The sequence below is a fragment of the Notamacropus eugenii genome, chromosome 7, assembly GCF_028372415.1.
Source record: "Notamacropus eugenii isolate mMacEug1 chromosome 7, mMacEug1.pri_v2, whole genome shotgun sequence".
Taxonomy (NCBI): domain Eukaryota; kingdom Metazoa; phylum Chordata; class Mammalia; order Diprotodontia; family Macropodidae; genus Notamacropus; species Notamacropus eugenii.
This window is the reverse complement of record NC_092878.1, coordinates 27,024,276-27,043,738: the sequence shown is the minus strand read 5'-3', so window position 1 is coordinate 27,043,738 and position 19,463 is coordinate 27,024,276. Positions and strand designations below refer to the sequence as shown.

The 19,463-nt window shown below is 45.8% G+C and overlaps 1 protein-coding gene across 1 annotated transcript; it reads right to left on the bottom strand.

Annotated features, from left to right (window-relative positions):
* Positions 1 to 915: 915 nt before the first annotated feature.
* SPINT1 (serine peptidase inhibitor, Kunitz type 1) lies at positions 916 to 18,470 on the bottom strand. The gene is made up of 11 exons (XM_072624477.1): positions 18,168 to 18,470; positions 17,310 to 17,844; positions 8,423 to 8,550; positions 7,619 to 7,757; positions 7,343 to 7,513; positions 5,202 to 5,228; positions 4,851 to 4,976; positions 4,535 to 4,585; positions 3,595 to 3,765; positions 2,404 to 2,451; positions 916 to 2,167 (listed from the first exon to the last, which is right to left on the bottom strand). The coding sequence occupies exons 1-11, from the start codon at positions 18,453 to 18,455 to the stop codon at positions 1,947 to 1,949; spliced, it is 1,905 nt and encodes a 634-aa protein (XP_072480578.1). The 5' UTR covers positions 18,456 to 18,470; the 3' UTR covers positions 916 to 1,946.
* Between the last annotated feature and the right edge of the window lie 993 nt (positions 18,471 to 19,463).

The following is a 19,463-nucleotide window of genomic DNA, read 5'->3' as shown; positions in this document are numbered from 1 at the left end:
ACTGTTTACCTCAGTTTCTTCATCTCTAAAATGAGCTGAGGTGGCAAAGCATTCCCATATCTTTGCCAAGAAAATCCCAAATGGAGTCAGATAGGACTGAGCAACAACCAAAAATAAATGAATGGAGGGGGGAGAAAGTGGTTGAACCTAATGATTTCTAAGGCTCTTTCCAACACTATATTTTACGATTCTTAACAAGCAGACACAAACCAAGTTGGGGGGGGGGGGAGAGGAGCTTGCTTTTTCCCTTTTTTCCAAGGAGCATCTAAAGCAAGCCCTAGAGACAATGGTGAAACATGTCACCTTCTGACAGAGGTGATGGCCCAAAATGATATTCAAATTTTTGGATGTGGTCAACATAGGAAATTTTTTACTACATAGATTTGTTATGAGGTCTTTTTTTAAAAAAATGTTTTTTGGGGGAGTGGTAGGAGGGACAGAAAATAACTTCTGCTAATTGAAAAAACATGTTCAAACAGATGATAGACTACAAAAAATAAGTAAATAAAGGCCCTAAGACAAAGAAAGCTACTAGAAATCCCAGATTCCCACTGGGTGAGGAGGGTACCTCATGTCAGTCTGTATAACATTGAGATCTCTTGGCATTTATATCTTGGCCACAAAAAGAGTAAACCAAAGAGCCCGTTTTCTGCTGATACCAGCAAACCCCCTTTTCCCTTCCTACACCTTCCCATCCCCCAGCCCTTCCCCTGGGGTGGTCAAACTTGGCACTTCTCTCCTCCCACGTGGGCTGGGACAGTTTCGGGAGAGGCAGGGGAACCTGCTGAACAGGGTACCCAGAGTCTAAACCGGTCAGACAGGAGAGGTCCCTACTGAGGCATCAGCTGTCATCCTCCTCCCTCAACCCCTTTCCCCCTCCCCAGCTCAGATCCCCAACAAGTGGAAAGAGGCGCCTCGGACCCAAAGATTTTTTATTACAATGAGGAAGACGGCAAAGACTGGGCAGTGGGGGGAATGATGACTCCCCTGGAGGAAAATAACATCCTTTCACTAAGGAAGAGACTAAGGGAAGGTGAAGGCAGCCTTTGACATCCTCAGCTCTTTTAAATCAGCATACTCAAGCCCAGCATTTCAGGTAGAAGAGTTGCCACCCCTGTTCAGGCCCTGAAGAGGAAGTAGGGCTATAGAAAGGGACACAGAGACATAAGCTCTAGTCCCTACTCATTAAATAAACAAAAACAAACTTTATAGCACAAATGTACAGGCCCCAGCAGGGTGGTGCCCAGTGTCTTTGACTGGGAGGGGGAGGGGAGAGGGAACTTGAGCATAATGAGGTAATGAGGAAAGAAGGGACAGACTCAGGAGGTGGGGGCAGCTCTTGCCCCATCTTGATGTCACAGTACCACTTCCTCTCCTCTACCCTTTGGTGAGTCAGTGCCCTGGGAAATTAGGAGAAAAGGTAGAATCACAGACCATTTTGAAAAGGAAAGAGAATTCAACTTTCTCTAGTCCTAAGTAGTTGATAAGACTTTCTAAACAGGGGCATGCTGTCTCCTCTTGCCTACTCAAGTCTCTTGCAGCGCCAACTGTGTTTCCAGCCCCAGGGCCAAGACAACTCTGCCAAGGCAGGGCAGGAGATTTGGGCTCCAAGGCAGAATGGAGATAGGGAACAGGGGGGGAGTACCCCTAAGCCCAATCATTCTCTGCCCTGCCCTCCATTCTGACTGGGTATAGAAACTAAGGGGGGGAGGGCTAGGTCAAGTTAGAGCTGGCCAGAACTCATGGTCCACAATACCCAGGGAAGCCCCTGGCTCAGAGGGGTCTGGTGGCGTGGTTGTAGACCAAGTACTCCATGTCCTCAGTGGTGGAGACTGTAGAGTTGACTGGCCCTCCATTCTTAATGGGGACAGAAAGTAAGGGGGGGGGGCAAGGCTGTTAGAGCTGGCCAGAACTTGTGGCCCACAGTACTCAGAGAAGCCTCTGGCTCAGAAGGGTCTGGTGGTGTGGTTGTAGACCAAGTGCTCCGTGTCCTCTGTGGTGGAGATTGTGGAGCTGGCTGGTGTAGGAGGAGGAAGGTGGTGATGGAGGGGTTGATGACCTCGGAGGTCTCTGTTCAAATGGTTTTTGAAGAAGCAGTAGCCTATGATGGCTACCACAATCACAATACAGGTCCCCAGGAGCACAGCCACAGCCACCTCCACAGAACCTGGTAGGGAGATGGAATATGAGGGAGAGGTGAGGTGTAAGTCATTCATGTTGCATGCCTTCTGTCTCCAAAGAGGATAAAGAGAGTGGGACAGTAAGCCTGGAGACACAGACCCAGACCAGAGACAGAGGATCTCAAAATCCTGGGCAAATGAGGAAAGTTTTATCTCTAAGGCTCCAGGGTGCCAAGCTAGGAGGGAGTCTAAAGAAATGGCCCCATGTAAGAGTAAGGCTTACCTGAGTTTGGATTCGGGGATTCTCGCCGCAGGCCAAACACATCTTTCTCTGTAAAGATGGGGTTGGGGAATTGTGATTTTATTTTTTTAAATAACTTTTCTCAAAATTACATGTAAAAACCATTTTTAACATTTTTTTAAATTTTGAGTTCCAGATTCTATCCCCTCCCTTCCCTGAAACAGCAAGCAATTTGATATGGGTTATAGGAAATGGTGATTTTAAAGAACCAAGAGCACAGCATGCTTTCTAACTCTAGGGGTGGTCTACAGGTATAGAATGAAACATTCATTTCTAGACAGGGCCAATGCATTAAGGTGTTAGTAGCAGCTAAGTTATTCCTTGTTACTACTTGTTACAAGGGAGGGTGCATCACTGGGAAGTAAAAATGATTTTTAAAAAATGTATCAGTCAGAGTGGTGCAGGCCTGTAATCTGGGAGAGGCCAAGGTTGGTGGATCAATTGAACTCAGGAGTTCCAACCTGGAGTAGGTTAAAGCCAATTGTGTGTCCACACCATATTCACCACTAATAAGGAAAGCACCCATAAGGGTCACCAGGATGTCAAAAGAGGGTAAACAGGTACAAGTAGGAAAAACTGAGCAGATGAAAACTTTTATGATCAGTATTGAGATCTGGCTCGTGATCCCAACAAACAAAAAATATTTTAATTTAAAAAGTATTTAATAGAGGAAGATGCATGTCTAATAGACTATTTTTAAAAAATAACCTGCTGTTCTCCCATATCTCCTTCCTCAACTCCAAGTCATTCCTTTAAGGGAACAGTGAGGCTTTGAGTGGGGGTGGGGACAGAATAGTAGGGCCTGACAGTCTCTTAAGATGACTTAGAACTGGAAAGGACCTTAGATCGTTAAATCCAAACTCCTCCTTTTATAGTTGAGGAAACTGAAGTCTAAAGAGACCAGTTACTTAACCACAGGGCCAGCATTTAAAAGCAAGCTTTCTGACTCCCATATCAATTCCCTCCTTCCTGCCTTCCTTCTCTCTCTCCTTTCTCCCTTCCTTCCTTCCCTTCCTCCTTCCCTCCCTCCTTCCTTTCTTCCTTCCTTCCTTCTTTCCCTCTCTCCTCCCTTCCTTCCCTCTCTCCTCTCCTCTTTGCATCATAGTCCTGGCCTAAGTACCTTTCCCCAATTGATCCCTCAGGTTGCTCCCCCTCCCTCAACCTCTTGCTCACTGGAGATGCCTTCACAGGACTTGAGGCACTTTTCCTGATCTGGGAAGTTATTTTTGTTGCCATCACAACCTCCATAGGTGAAGAGATCACAGCGCTCACTGAAGGGGTTATAGTACCATCGAGGGATACTTTCTTTGCACAGTCCTGTGTCTGGCAAGTCTACACAGTGTCCTGCAGAAGGAAGAGAAGAGAGGGTCATCCAAGTCCCCAGGACCTTCCTAGATTCCATCCTGCTGTTCCAACAGGGGCAGATATAGCTCAGAATAAGGGTCTGGGATTTCTTTGCTATAGGGAACTCCCCAAAGTTCATCTGGGTAATGCAGATCTTAGACAGTTGCCCAGAGCACTGAGAGGTTCTTGCTTGCTCAGGGTCACACAGTCAATGGATGTCAGAGGTGGGATTGGAACCCAGGTCTTCCTGGTTCCAAGGCCTGTTCTCTATCTGCTACCCTAAGGCTCCCTCTCACAGCTTAGAATGTGAACCTGGTACAAATACACTGGTACAAAGACCTGGGCACTTATCCCATCTTCCACCTCATCCTGGGACTGGGTCACAACCTAAGTTGCATAGGAAGGGCCAGAGGGGCTAATGTGGTTCTGGGAATTTATATGAGATTACATGGCTCTGGGAAGGTCCTCTCAGAAACAGGACATGTTCTTGAAAAGGAAGGGACCCAGTCCTTTCCTGCCTGTGTCTGATCATAGGTGGTGAATCTGGATGACAGGGCTGGGGCCTGTTAGAGAAGGGTTGGGAAAAGTTAACCTTTGGGCAGCTAGGTGGCATAGTGGATAGAGCCAGCCCTGGAGTCCAGAGGGCCTGAGTTCAAATGTGGCCTCAGCTACTTACTAGCAATGGGACTCTGGGCAAATTATTTAACTCCATTTGCCTCTGAGGAAAAAAATAAAGATAACCCAAAGCCCCCCACATCTTGTCACTTACCTTTGTCACTAGGAAAGTGGATGCTTTGGAGCTCATCAAAGCCTTCAGTATCTGTATAAGGAGAAAGGCCCTAGTTACAAAGCTTAGTCAAGGGAGACAAAGGAAACCCAGGCCACACAATCCCATCTGTTTCTGAACTTGTGGTACCTAGTCGCTACCCCTTCCTTCCTTTTAGTCCCCAAGTCAGTTCTTCCAAGGACCCATGAGATTTGCTCAGTTTAGAGGATCAGAGCTCTTGTTGTGCCCACCCTGATGCATGGCCTTCTGGGGGGCACCACTAAGAAGATTCCAGAGACCTCCCTTCCCAGAACCTCACACTTGTCACAAGCAGCCTCATCAGAACCATCCGGGCAGTCAGGCAGGTCATCACACTCCATGAAGCCATCAATGCAGCAGCCATCGCGACAGCGGAACTGGAAGGGCTGGCAGGTCCCCGAGCATACTTTGTGGAGAGGAGAGAAAGAGCATGGATCAGCTGGGCTCCACAAGTGCCCGGTGAACAGATGATGTTGGAATAAGAGGGAAATGGTGTTGGGGGACCCCACCCAAAGAGCAGGTGTCAGAGACAGGGCCTTAGAAACTGATCTAACCTCATTACTAAGGAATCTAGAGAAGGGGAGGGATGGGGGATTGGAGGGAACCATATGGTACAGAGAAAGGCACTCACCTGGATGTTGCCTTTGGATTGAAGGACCTGAAAGAGAAAGGACAGAGTGGCAGCCATGGAATTCTTAGCAAAAAGGGAACATGATGGAGGCCTGGAACCTGGGAGTAATCCTCCACTCTCTTCCCTTCTTGGTCTGGCGTACCAGTAGCTCTTTCAGAATAGCCTATTAAATTTCACATTTGATGAAATACAATAGAGATAAAGCTGAAGCCTTATACTTGGGATTCAAAAAAGTCAACCATAAGTATAAGATGAGGGAAGACCTGGCTACTACCCCGACGTAAGTTGTATTTCCAATTAGAAAGTAAACTCCTTGAAAATGAGTTTCTTGTTACTTGTTAAATTGAGAAATTATCTTAAAAAATGTTTTGTTTGTATTGATAAATTTTGTTTTTTTTTAAAGCATCTGCTATTTCCAACACTCCAAGCAGGAAGTATACTTCCCCACCCCAAACCTGAGGAGACTGTATTTGTTGTTCTGTTTGTGCTCTCTCCAACCCCACCCCCTCCACCCTTGCCTAGCAAGGTGCTTTGAAACATGCAGATTCATTCATTCATTTATTCGTCAGCAATGGGATGTGGCAATCAAAAAAACTAATTCAAACTTTGCCTGCATTAACACAGAGAGAGTTTCTAGGAATAAGGGGCAGTTAGGTGGCACAATGGATAGGAACACTGGGAGTCAGGAAGATCTGAGTTTGAATCCAGTCTCAGACACTGACTAGCTGTGTGGGCCTGGACAAGTCACTTACCTTCTGTTTGTCTCAGTTGTCTCACCTGTATAATGAGGAAAATAAAACCATCTACCTCCCAGGACCAAATGAGATACTCATTGTCAAGAGCTTCACACAGTGCCTGGCACATATTACATTGACAATACTCTGCCCTCATCATGCTAGATGGCAATCATTATTTGGTTCTGAGTGCCACAATCTAAGGACATTTAAAAGCCAGACAGTATCTAAAGGAAGTTAAACAGAATGGTCAAGGATCTCAAGTAGAGGTCAAAAAAGGATCAATTAATTAAAAAATGTTCAACAAAGGAAAGATGCAGGGTATGGGGGATCCAATGGCCTTCTTCAAGTATGAGAAGGGCTGTAATGTGGTAGAGAGATTGGACTTATTTTACCTGGTCCCAGGAGCCTAAGAGCAATGGGTAGAGGCAGTGTGGTCCAGTGGTAGGAGGTCTAGATTTGGAGTCAGATGACCTGAGCTCAAATCTTGGCTCTGTCACTTACCATTTGACTCTAGGTAAGCCACTCAACATACCCTGGCCTATAATTTCTGGGTTTTTTGGTTTTTTTGGGAGGCAGAGAGGATTAAATGACTTGCCCAGGGTCACCCAGCTAGTAAGTGTCTGAGGCCAGATTTGAACTCAGGTTCTCCTGACTCCAGACCTGTCACTCCATCCACTGTGCCACCTGGCTGCCTCGGCCTATAATCTCTGTAAAAATGAGAGGGTTGGACTAGATGATCTCTATCTAAACCCATGATTCTGTGACAGAGTAGCAAAGAGGAAGATTGAGGTTTGATGTCAGGAAAAAAAAAAACCCCAACAACTTTCTTACCAATTAAAGCTGACTAAAAAGAGGAACGGGGTGCCTCCAGATGCGCCCCTTGTCAATCATGGAACAGTCAGGGATTCCTTCTGGGCATAGTCAAACCAGACAGCCACAGAGGTCCCCCCAGAAATTCTATATTGTAGTTCAGGATTCTATATTGTAGTCCAGGGTAGGGGTTGAAGGAAGCCCATTTTAATTCTCTAGCTCTAATCAACTACTCTCTTTTGTGGCTGTTCAGTTGTTGCAGTTGTATCTGACTCTGTGACTCCATTCTGGGGTTTTCTTAGCAAAGATATTGTAGTGGTTTGCCATTTCCTGCTCTAGCTCATTTAACAGATGAGGAAACTGAGGCAAACAGGGAAAAGTGACTTGCCCAGGGTCACACAGCTAGTAAGTGTCTCAGGCCACTCTTATCCACTGCACCACCTAGCTCTCTTTTTACAAAATGTCACTGATGCCTCTTTTTTTTTCATATCACTATCACTTCTTTCCCCCAGGACCTTCTATTCCCCTCAATATCTCCCTATTGCCTAGCCTGGTCACTTTCCCTTCCCATCCCAACCCTCCCCACCTGCTCACCTTGCACATCCTTGCAGGCCATCTTGCACTCCTCTTCCCGCAGGTAGTTATTCTTATTGCCAAGGCAACCACCATAGACAAAACTTTTGCAGAGCTGCTCAGTGGGGTCATAGTACCATCGGGGGAAGGAACCTCGGCAGCGACCCACTTTCTTGGGTGCCAGGCAATGTTCTGGGAAAAGAAGGGGCAAGCCTGAGGTAGCCATCTAAGGGGGTTATTTGGGCCCCTATCCCTTTCTTTGGTCCTTGCCCCTTCTCCCCCAGGCTAATCCCTTACCTTCTGTCTGCTTAGGTGACAGGACAAGGATAGTCAAGTTGGCAGTATCCTGCGTTTGGTCAGGCTCCTTCACAGTCAACTGAAAGACGTAGACCCCTTCTTTTAGCTGTGAGAGCTCTAGCTGATCTGGATCCTTTCTCTGTAGAAAAAAAGGGGAGTGGGCTTCAGACGTTCCTCATTCTCCTCTGTAATAGGTCCATGTAGATCTGAGGATATCTTTTATCTTTGTCCCCAAAAATCACTAAAGAAATCTTGTGGTACCAGAGTAGGGGAATACAGATGGAGAACAGTTAAGGGGCAGCACTGTCTGCAGGAATTTTTCATTAATGAGATTATAGAAATTATTTTAGGCAGCGGTATGCTGGTAGATCTTTAGCAATTGTCTTTCTCCCTCTCTCTCTCCGTGTGTGTGTATATATATATGTATATATACACATGCACACACACACACACACACACATATATACACAACACACTTCTTGGTTTATTCTGAATTATTAGTATTTTTCCATCACTTAAGTCTAGACAACCAAAAATCCAACCTTGATTTATAACGTTTGCAGATTTCCAAGGTGTAAGTGCTCATACCAAAACTTTAACAGTCAGTTCTCTTGCGCTGGTTCCAGTACAACCACACCCTTGGTTTTAGGGCACCCATAAGTCCTAGGACTCAGGCACCTCCCAAATGAGACAATGGCCCCAAGGAGATAGGGATAAAGGCTAGGAGAGGGTATTTAGGGTATGCAGTGGTTTGAAGGATGCTCTCAAAGTCCTTCCCTCCTAGACCCCACCTCAACTCCTCACCTCCACCTTCACATCAGTATCTCCCTGAATAAGATGCCATTCAGTGTTTTCTGTGCCCTGGAGCACTAGTGGCTCCTGAGGTTGCACCTTCATTTCCATGCCGGCCCACAATTTTGGAAGGCGAGCTCCTGGGGGAAGAAGGAGGAATGGTTAGGATGAACTCTCTACACAAGGAATGAGTCTCCTTTATCATATATATGATGTCCAGACATGCAAATGAGCTTAGGAAATCCATCAAATCGATCAAGAAGCATTTGTTAATCTTGGATTATGTGCCATGAACTATGCTGGGCACTGAGGATTCAAAAATTAAAATGTAATAATCCCTACCCTCAAGATTGCATTCAGTGAGAAAATGATAACAACAGGTCATCTCCCAAAGTCATTCAAGTGGAAAGGCACAAACTGGTTGGTGGGGGGGAGGGAAACTTTCAGCTTTACCAAGTAGTGCCAAGGGCAAGAACTGGTAGGAAAAGGAGTATCCATTGTCACCCCTTCTATAGTTCTTACCTTTTTTACTTGACAGAGAATCTATCCACCATCCCCAAATTTTGGTGGCTGCTCTCTCTACCTGAAATATCATTCATTCAACAAATATTTACTGAAACCAACTACGGGCCTCGTACTGTGGATAACGCAAAAAAAAACCCAAACACATTAGGAATCCCAGAACCTCAGAACTGGAAGAGATCTCAGAGGCTAGCAAATCTAATTCATGTGAAAAAGAATTCACTACATTCTGAGGCATCTTCTTCAACCTGTGAAGTTTATAATTAAGTATATGTACACAAGCATCGATGGGAGAGTTCATCCCTGGTTCATGGGTGGAATGTTATTTTAGTATTCTTGCTTTGTCTTCTGTAAGTGTTTCTGATTAAGATGTAATGGAGATCAGCTGAGTGATTTGTTGAATTTGGAGGTATACCAGTAGGGGCTCAGCATCTGAGGTATGTAGTCGTAGTAGTATATTCTTGTCACCAAGGTTAGTCCTGGAATCTGAAAAAATAATTTGTAGTTCTGTGATTGTCTCTGTCTAGGAACCAACGAGTGTGTGAGTGCAGGTTGGGGTGATCAAGGCAACCCAGAGAGAGAAGAGAGCAGGATTGGGTGCCAAGTCTAACTCTATATACACACAAATCCTTCCCCTATTACAAGGTAACATATATTAAATGCCAAGTGAGTTACATAGATATGTCATTGCTGTTCTAAGAAAGGAGGGAAAGGTCACAGGAGCCTGGAGTGGCCCTGGAAATTTTCCTGGGGAGTTGAACCTTGTCTTGAACCATGGACTTGGGTTGAACCTTAGAATGATACCACTGCTACAACTAAAATGGACCTTAGAGTTTCCAGCTTCCACTGGATTAAGGAACAGGCCTATAGAAATTAACTGAATTGCTCAAGGTCACCCAGATAATATGAGGCAGATCCAGAGGAAAGAATCCTACCCACCTTACATATCCTATTGCATGGGGAGTCAGAAGACCAGGGTCCATGTTCAAGCCAAACTACCCATTTGCTCTTTTGGGTATGTGACATTCCATCTCCCATCTCTATGCCTTTGTATCCCCATAAAAGACTACCTCCTACCCTTTCCATTTTAGAATGTCTAGCTCTTTAAGGCTCAGCTCAAATACTGTCCAGGGCAAGTAGGTGGCAAAGTGGATAGAGCACATGGGTCTGGAGTCAGGAAGACTCATCTTGCTGAGTTCTAATCTGGTCTCAGATGCTTACTAGCTGTGTGACCCCAAACAAGTCACTTAACCCTGTTTGCCTCAGTTTCCTCATCTATAAAATGAGCTAGAGAAAGAAATGGCAAACCATTCCAGTATCATTACCAAAGAAAACCCCAGATGGGGTCATGAAGAATCTAACACAGCTCAACAAGTACCGTCTCCTACAGGAAGCCTTTTCTGATTCACCTTGATGTTAAGTATCCTCCCAATTCTAAAATTTCTTTGCGTATGTGCTGTATCAAGTCATATGTGTACATATGGTTCTCTCCAGTAGAATATAAGTTCCTAAAGGGTGGAGATTATTTCCCCTTTGATTTTGGATTCCCAGCAAAGGGGAAGGGAAATGTACAACTGACGGTAGGGAGATCAATTTGTCTGCAGCAGAAAATCCACGTAGTGGAATAATGCAAAATGAGTTTGGTACCCAGTTAAGAAGTTCAGATTTTATTGTTGTAAGTAAAGAAAATTGTTGTAGGTAGGGAAAATTTTTGAGCGATAGTGACACTAAGTAATATATTAAAATATATTAACATTAGTGTTATTTATATTAATATATTAAGAAAATTATAACTTGGAGCAGAGAAAGGCAGGAGATCAGTTAGGTAGCCATTGAGGTAGCCCAGATTTGAGGCACTAATTTTCTGAATGGAAGTGCAGCAGAAGTAATTGAAAGGAAGAGTAGGAAGGTATGTGTGATTAATGTAGAAATTACAGACAATGATGGGAAGGGTAGGTATTGGGACTTGTACTGCTGGGGAACCTTTTTGGGGAGACAGTGGGCAGAGAGGGAGGTAATGGTGGAAATTTTACTGTTAAGAGTCATGGTTCTGTGTGTGTGAGGTGGACATTTTGGTGTTGAGGTCACTGATGACAATGGCATGGCATCACGGTTCAGATTTAGAGTCAGAGGACCTGGGTTAAAATTCTGGATATCCTACCTATGTGACCTTGGATAAGTCACTTACCTATTCCTCATTTGTAAAATGAGACTAGATGGTCCATTTCAACCCTAAATCTATGATCCCATGATCCAAATAGAAAAATTCAGCAGGCAGTTGGATACTTAGGACTACAGATCAACTGAAAACCCAGCTGATGAAAGGGTGGTCCCATACCATTTCAACTCAATGAGAGACTCAGGGTCAGAATTCTAATCTCAGAAAACAACACTGCTCTCTGTGGGTATATAGTGTGTACAGGAGTAGTTACTTAGGAGTGAGATATGGAGTGTGGGAGTAGATGAGATGGAAGGATAGAGAAGGTGGAGGGCAGAAAGACTGAAATTTTGACTACACCCACATCTACAGGACAGGAAGAAGATCCAGCAAAAGTAGTGGTTAAAGAGATGGGAAAACTAGGGTGTGTCAGGAGAATTGAAGGAGGAGAAAATTAATGAGAAATGGTTAACACGGTTAGTTGCGAGAGCAAGGTTAAAAAGAGTAAGAATAGGAGAAATAAACTGCATAGGAAAGGGAGAATGGGAAAGTGGAGAATGTATCTCATTCTGGTACCACTCCCACCGACCCTTTCCTTTCTATTTCCACTATCTGGTACCATCCTAGATAGTATATTTCTCACCCCCAAATTACTGTAAAAATAGTCATCATAGTCTTCAAACCTCTAGTTTCATTCTTCTTCACACATTTTATATCTTTGTATACTTTTTATTTGCACACATCTGATCATGTTCCTTTTCTTTCCAAAATTTTCAGTGGCATCCTACCTACTGTCTAGGAAATAACAGCCAATGTCTTGACTAGCATTCCATGCCCTCCGCAGTCTGGTAGTCAGGCAACAAGCATGTGGTTAATCACCTACTAGCAAATGAGATAACATTCACAAAGTGCATAGTATGGTTCCTGAAACACAAGTTGCTGCTTGTTTCCTTTCCCCTCACCACCTCATGTTCCACATATTGGGCTAAGCACTAGAGATACGAAGAAAGGCAAACACACTGTCCCTGCCCTAAACATTTCGATTCTAATGGAAGAAACAGCATGCAAACACACATGTACATACAAAATCTGTGCCAGGTAAATTGGAGAGCGTCTCTGGGGGAAGACTCGAACAGTAGTACCAACTGACATAGGGTTTATCTTATGCTATGTATGCCCCTCCACGTATGTACACCTCACTCCAGACAACCTGGGGACCATCCATCCTCCCAAAGACATCCTTCTTGGGAATAGGAATCACTCGCCCTTTGTATTCTTATCCCCTGAAGCACCTAGCACTAAGTCTAGAACTTAGTAGGCATTTAATCATACTTGTTGATTGTACTGTGCCTTTGTTTACACAGTCAAGCCAGTCAAGTGACCTTTTGCCTCCACAGATCTCACAAAACACTTTGTAGGTTTTTCTCTTATTCACTCTCTGCCCCAGATGGACAACCCTACTGTACACACCTTTGGATGAATGGAGCAAAGTCCCAGTAATCCTGTAAGAGTAGGGTGCTAGGACACCAGAGTTGTTTCTCCTGTGACCCCAAAAGCATCCTTGCAGGCATCCCACTCCCACTACAAAGCACTCCAAGGAAAAACCTGAAGAGTGGGTAATATCCCCTCCATTGCACAGGGAAGAAAAACTCAAGGGACAGGGAACTACATCTCAGATTCAGAATAATTTCCTTGCCAGTCAGGGACCCAGGAGGTAGAAGCAGGGTCAAAGAGAGGCATTGTGGTACATAACCTAAAGAACCTTTCCAGGTTTATCATAATATTTGGAGGCTGATGGGAGAACTCCCAATCCTTCCGCTCTCCCTTGCTGTTCCCTCTCCCTTTTCCCCATGCACAGAGCAAAAGGGCTAAATAGCCAGACAATAAATGGGTCCCTCCCCTCAGAAGCTCAGGTCCCAGGAAATCCCCATAGCAACCACAGGCCCCACCTCCCAATTCCACTCACCAGAAAGAAAGGAGCTGGAATTGCAGAAAAGAATAGGGGAGAGGGTGAGAAAGGAGGAGACAGAATGTAAACCCTCCCTCTCCTTTCTGAAATCTGGGCTGGCCCCAGGTAGGGAAACGAAAGAAAACTGAATCAACTTGCTAGGAGGGGGACTTTTTCTCCCCATCTGGGGGAATAAAGAAATCTTTCCTCTAGATGCTTGGAGCTAGGTTCTCCGTACCCAACAGCTCTCACACCTTATGGAGGGATGTTGTAATTACTTAACTCATCTCAGCCCCTCTGATACACAATAACCCAGACTTTCAGTCCATTCTGCTCTGTTGCCCTCCAAATGCCCCAATCTTCCTCCAGGCTCCAGTATTCCTGTCTGGATGAAAGAGGAGAATTCTGGGGTTTTCCCAAAGAGGAAGGACACCAAGAGTCTATTCCCATCTGCTGATTCCCCAGCTCAGGTCACCCAATCCTAGGAGCCATCTGGTCCCTGGGGGTTTCCTATTATAGTGAAATGGCTCCTGGTGGAAAATCTGCAACCAGGGACAGGAAGTGCACAGTCAGTGGTGGGGCCAATTACAGTCAATTACCACCCACCTGACCTGCCACTTCCTGGTGGAACAGGCTTAGTCTCTAGTTCAATGGGACCTGGTGAGTTAGCCTGGCTCCAGGAGAGAGGCATCCATCCCCAGGCTTTACTCTGAACCTCGGAGGGTCAGTGGAAGAAAAGAAGGAGCAAGGGAAGACAAGGGGGCCAATGAACAACTTTGAAAACTAGAAGAACTCGGGTCAATTAAATGAACGACCATCATTTCAGAGGGCTAGCTATCAAACGTACCCAGTGGACTCAGGGTACAGACTGATATGTATATGTATATTTGTGTATATATATGTGTGTGTGTGTGCGTGTGTGTGTGTGTGTGTGTGTGTGTTGTGGGTATGTGTTTGTATATATGTGTGAGTTTGTGTATATACATGCATACACATATATACGTATATATTTTTGGACCAGGCCAATGCAGGAATTTGTCTTCTTGACTAAAAATATTTATTACAAAGCTTTTGGCTCTTTTTCTTTATTTTTTTTTAATCTAAGGAGGATTGTGAAGGAGGGAAAACACATTTTTTAACTGAAAAAATTTAAATGGAATAATAAAAAAAGAAATATAAGGGGCCTAGTTTGGGAAGGAGAAAAATGTCAGCAAGAATTTACAAGTTGCACAGTATGTGGCAGGTGCCATGCTAGCCATTCTAATCAGTCTCCAGTACTTGGGTCGCTCTCATCTCCAATTCATGGTTCAAGCAAGGGATATGTAAAGCACAGGTCTCCCCATGCTAACTCTTATTCAAAGAACTCTAAGAAATTATCTTTAGCCTAAATGATCAAATCAAAACTCCTCTGTTTGTTTTTCAAAGCTCTCCAGAGTCAGGCTGTAGCCCACCTTTCCAGATTTATTATGAACTACTTCGCTTCATGAATTCTGTGGTATAGACCAACTGGCCTCCTTGTGGTCTCTCACTCAGGACATTGTACTTGTTTCCTTGACTTTGCACAGGCTGGTCCTCCAGGCCTGGAACTCAATCCCTCTTCAACCCTTATAAGATGTTATCTTGAAATTCCTAATCTTCTTTCAGGATTTAGCTCAAATATTACCACTCATAGAAGGCTTTTCTTGAATCCTTTTGATTAACTTCAGTTGCTTTGTATGTATCCTGTTTACTCATAAAGAATAAAGATCGGACCTGTAACTTGATTGATATAGAGAATCTCCAGAAGAGGAAAATCTGTTCAGAGGTTAAGTGACTCACCTAGGGCCACACAGTTAGCATGTATCAAAGGTCCAGGAATTGAACCCAAGTCTTCCTGCCTTTGGGCCAGCTCTCTATTTCCTACACTTGCCTCTCATCTACTCATTTGTATACATGTTTCTCCCTTCCTTTCCCTCACTTAAAGTAAACTACTTAAGGGTAGGGACTCTTTGCTACCCTCAAGGAACTTACATTCCACCCAACAGGATATGGAAATACAAGCTACATACAAAATAAAGTCAATTTAGGAGAAGAAGCGTATCTTACAGGAAGTAGTACTTGACAAAAGTGAGGAGAGAGAGAGCATCCTAGGCATGGAAGACAGAGGATTAATAGAAGAAACTTTTCTCCAATTCCAGATTGGTGGCATCACCTCCAGACTCAGCATCTGGTCCAATTATTGTATCACTGCTATTTCTAAACTTGTTAGTTCCTGGATAGGCTGGTAATACTAGATGTGAGAGTAAGATTGTGGAAGAGGGAGGCAGTAGAGAAAAGGCAGATAGGTAGGCAGATGCTGGGTTCTCTTTCCACAGATGTCCAAGAAGCAGGGTGGGGTTGACAATGAACCAGAAATCTGTGGAGGGCCTATAATCCCCAGACTGGTTCCCCTGGCTGCCAGCCAGGTGGGCTGGATCTGTGGGGTTGACTTCATCCCCAGATATAACCAGAGGTTAACCAGGGACTCAGAACCACACACACACACAGACACACAGACACACAGACACACACACACACAGACACACACACACACACACACACACACACACACACACACACACACACACACACACACACCCTAAACAATTGACAACCTTTCCTGACCAGGTACACCACATCAGTTGTTTCTATCTTTGTCTCTGCCTTCCTCTCCTCTCCTCCCCCGATCTCTCTTTCTCTCTCCATTGAAGCATCAAGCTTAGTCCAGTTCCAACTGAACCCCTTGGATTTGGGACAACTTCAGCTTGGGCAGGAGATTCTTGTGGTGCATCTGTTATCATTAGTAGTAGCCTGGAAGAGATTCCTTATCATCAGAGATCCCAGAAGACTGACCAGTTTTGTTCCCATCAGAAATATTTGGAATGTCATTCATCTGGTCCCGGGGTCCTCAATAGTTAAAGTTTTATGGGAGTTTTCCTAAGCTACCATACAGAAACCATAGCAATCAAGTACAGATATCTCATCTCTGAGGCTACTTTTGTGGTTCTGAGCATTTAATCTCCCTGGGCCTGTTTTCTCATCTACAAAACTGGAGGTTGGACTAGATGTCTTCAGAAGTCCTTTCAGCTCCATTTCTTTGATCCTATAATCCTATGAGTCTTCAGTATCTAAGTCTAGTTGGCTATGGGAACAGCCCCTCTCCATGTTATATACAGGACAGAACCAGATCTCACACAGTTTGAGTGCAGTACAACCTAGAAAACACTCAGGCTAGAATACCACAAAGCTGATAGCATTTGGCTCCAGGCTTACAGGACCTGGTTTAGGGCCCTCCCCTAGTCTAGCTGTTTCTGGGAGAATGTGACAGGATGCTACTGGGCAAGTCACTTACACCCATTAGACTTCAGTTTTCTCATCTACAAAATTTAGTCAACTGGATTAGATGGCCTTGGAGGAATCCTTCAGTTCTAGAGCTAGAGCAATGACCTTATACAGATATGGCACTGGAATCATTAAGTACCATTTTCTGCATGACATCAACAAAATAGAAACTCCCTGAGTATAGGGGCTGTTTCTTTGCCTTCTCCCACACTTTGCATACTGCAGGCACTTAATATATGTTCGTTAGATGGGCCTGAATCAGGATATTCCACCCAGTGTTTTAACTCAACATATAATGATCCTTTCACAGTCCTAAAAGGTGGAGTGGGGGGAACTCTTTTAAATTCAAGGAAAGGGCCTGCCCTAAAATCGTTTCAACTCAGTAAAACAGTCACCTACGACTCAGTGGAAAATACTATACTACATAACTATAGTATATGTAGCACTTTAGAATTTACAAAATGCCTTCACACCCATTATCACATTTCATCCTTAGAAAACCCTGGTGAGGTAGGTATGATCATCTCCATTTGACAAAAGAAGAAACAGGGGCCCAGTTTGGTTAAATGCCCTGCCCAATCTACTTTGTGGTAGAGGCAAAGCTAAAACCTTTCTCTTTCCATTCTCCCAAGGCAAATATCTTGCCTTTGAACGGCCAACCTATGGACCAGCCTCCTATCTGGTTCCCCTTCCCCCTCCTCCCCAATGGAATCTCCCTTCCTTACCCCGGATTCCCTCCCCTCGAGAATTCTCTACTTTCTCTTCTGAACTTTGCTCCTGCTCACCGATTCCAGCTTTTTCTGCGCTCCCACCTGCAACAATTCAGTCGTTACTAATACTCTCCCTCTATTTTGGGGAGTGGGATACTTCAACCTAGGTCTTCCCCATCCCTCCCTTTCTTCTCGATTTACCTCGGAAGGCTTGTTTCCTCAGCTCTCGGTAGGACTGGTACACATCCCGGGTAAGGTAGTTAAGGAAACCCTCCTTTCTGGAGAATTTGCAGACAAAAGTATGCTCATACAGACAGTTGAGAAGGAAGCAGGCATTGATGGCGTCCTCATCCCCACCTGGCTGCTGTTCCACTAGGGCCAGGTTGCAGGACGGGGTGGTACAGCAGGCACGGACACAATCCCAGCTCCTGCGCACCACGGGAGAATCCAAGAAAGTAGCCCCATTGCCAACGGAGGCGTCTAGGTCCAGTACAAAGGCTGGTACCCCAACTGTAAACTGTTCCAAACAGAGAGGCCCAGCCGGTTTCCCAGGGGGCATAGGTGGCTGCCCAGTCACTGTGTCTGGAAGGTTGGACGTCACCAAGAGCCACAGGGTAGTCGTGATCCAGGCCTCGGGGCAGCAGTTGGGGGTCATCTTCCTCCTGGGGAGGATCACCTTCCTCCCAAGGAGGTTCACCTTTCTAGGGTAGCTCTGTGTGGCGAAGGTGTTTGGGACCTGTAGGGCGGGGAAAGGAGGGGAGGAGAAAAGGTGACATACCTGATCAACAAGCCAGGGAGAGGACCTTAGAGGAAGGGAGGGCGGAAGTGAAAGGGAGGAGGATCTGGGACGAATGGGGGTACACAAGGATGTGCGTGGGGTGGGGTTCCCACACACGTCGGGTCAGTAGGGGAACACAGAAACTTCCTCTCTCCAGTGAAAAAGTCAAACTAAGAAGACCGACACGCCACTAGATGGGCAAAGCTAGGCTGAACAAAGGGCCAGGCTTGTTTCTGCTGCCCGCCCTGACTCCCTCTGGGAGGCGAACCTCCCTTAGTTACCTGCGCAGGTGAATGGCGCGGGGTGGGGCCGTTCCCAGTGCCCCTGGAGAGGCTCCGAAGGCCGTCTAATCCTTCCCAGACCGTGAGCCCTTCGGACCCAGGCCACCGCCTCCCGCAGAGTTTCAGGTGAAACTGAGTCAGCGGCCACCCGGTCGGGGCGGGGCCGGACATTAACTCTTGCGCCGCTGGCCCCGCCCCTGCCACTGCCCCTTGGCTCCCCAGCCCAGCCGGTTCCCCCTTCCTCCATCCCTCCAGACCAGCTTCCGGGCTCGTCCGCTTAGACCTCATTGTTCCAGACCCCCACGCCCCCGCGCAGACTGGCCGGGGTGGGGCTCTCCTGGGACTTCGGGGATTGTCCACCCCCAAATGTTGCCGCAGCCCTGCGCCCTCTCGTGGTTGCTCCACACTCGATCAACAGCCGCTCCAGACAGTCCCACCTTTCTTCTTGAGGTCCTGGAGGGAAAGGTGATTCCTTGGGTTTTGTGGGAGCGGGATCCATGAACCTCCCCCACCCCTACCACCCGCCATGCACACGCCCTAGTCCTTGCACCCCCTGCAGCTCCCATGGACGGTGAAACCAAGGACTAAGGAGGAGGAGGAGGCTTGCAAACCCTGGTCACAGCGAGTGCAGGTGTGATTTTCTAGAACTCCCGCCCGGTATTCCTAACTCTATACTAGAGATCGCGTTTTGAGAGGAGAGGGCGAAAAGAGAAATCATGAGGGGTCTCTAGTTGCCGAAGATTGCAAATTGGACACTATGTCAGGTTCTCATAGGAAGTTATTAGTAAGGAAAGCAGTTGTGGACTTCCTTCTTTCATAACTGGGCATTAGGCGGATTCTTAGCCCAGTCCATTCACTGGCAGTCATCCTGCCCACCCCATTCCCCACATCCGGAGTTATTCAATGCTATTGCTTTGAGTGGGGAAACTGAGGTTAGGGAAGGACCTTTACTGTAACCACTTCACTACCTACTGGAACTCCAACCTCCTTTTCCCCCCTCTTGCCTGGAGCACTTCCTCCTCATGCTATATTAATGTTAATATCAGGGTCTGACATCTAGAAGCCTAGTCTTCTTTGGTTGAACCTCTGAGTCTTCTCACTCTCTCAGTGACCCTTTTACCTTTCAGGAAGTCAGGCTGGATCTTGTTCAAGAAAGCTGTTAAGCTCCCTTTAAGTTACATTCTCTAAACTTCCCCAGTTCCTTCCGTGGAATTTTATGTGGCAAGATCTCAAGAACCTATACTGGTTGCCCTCCTATGAACTCTCCTAACTTATCAATGACCTTCCTAAACTATG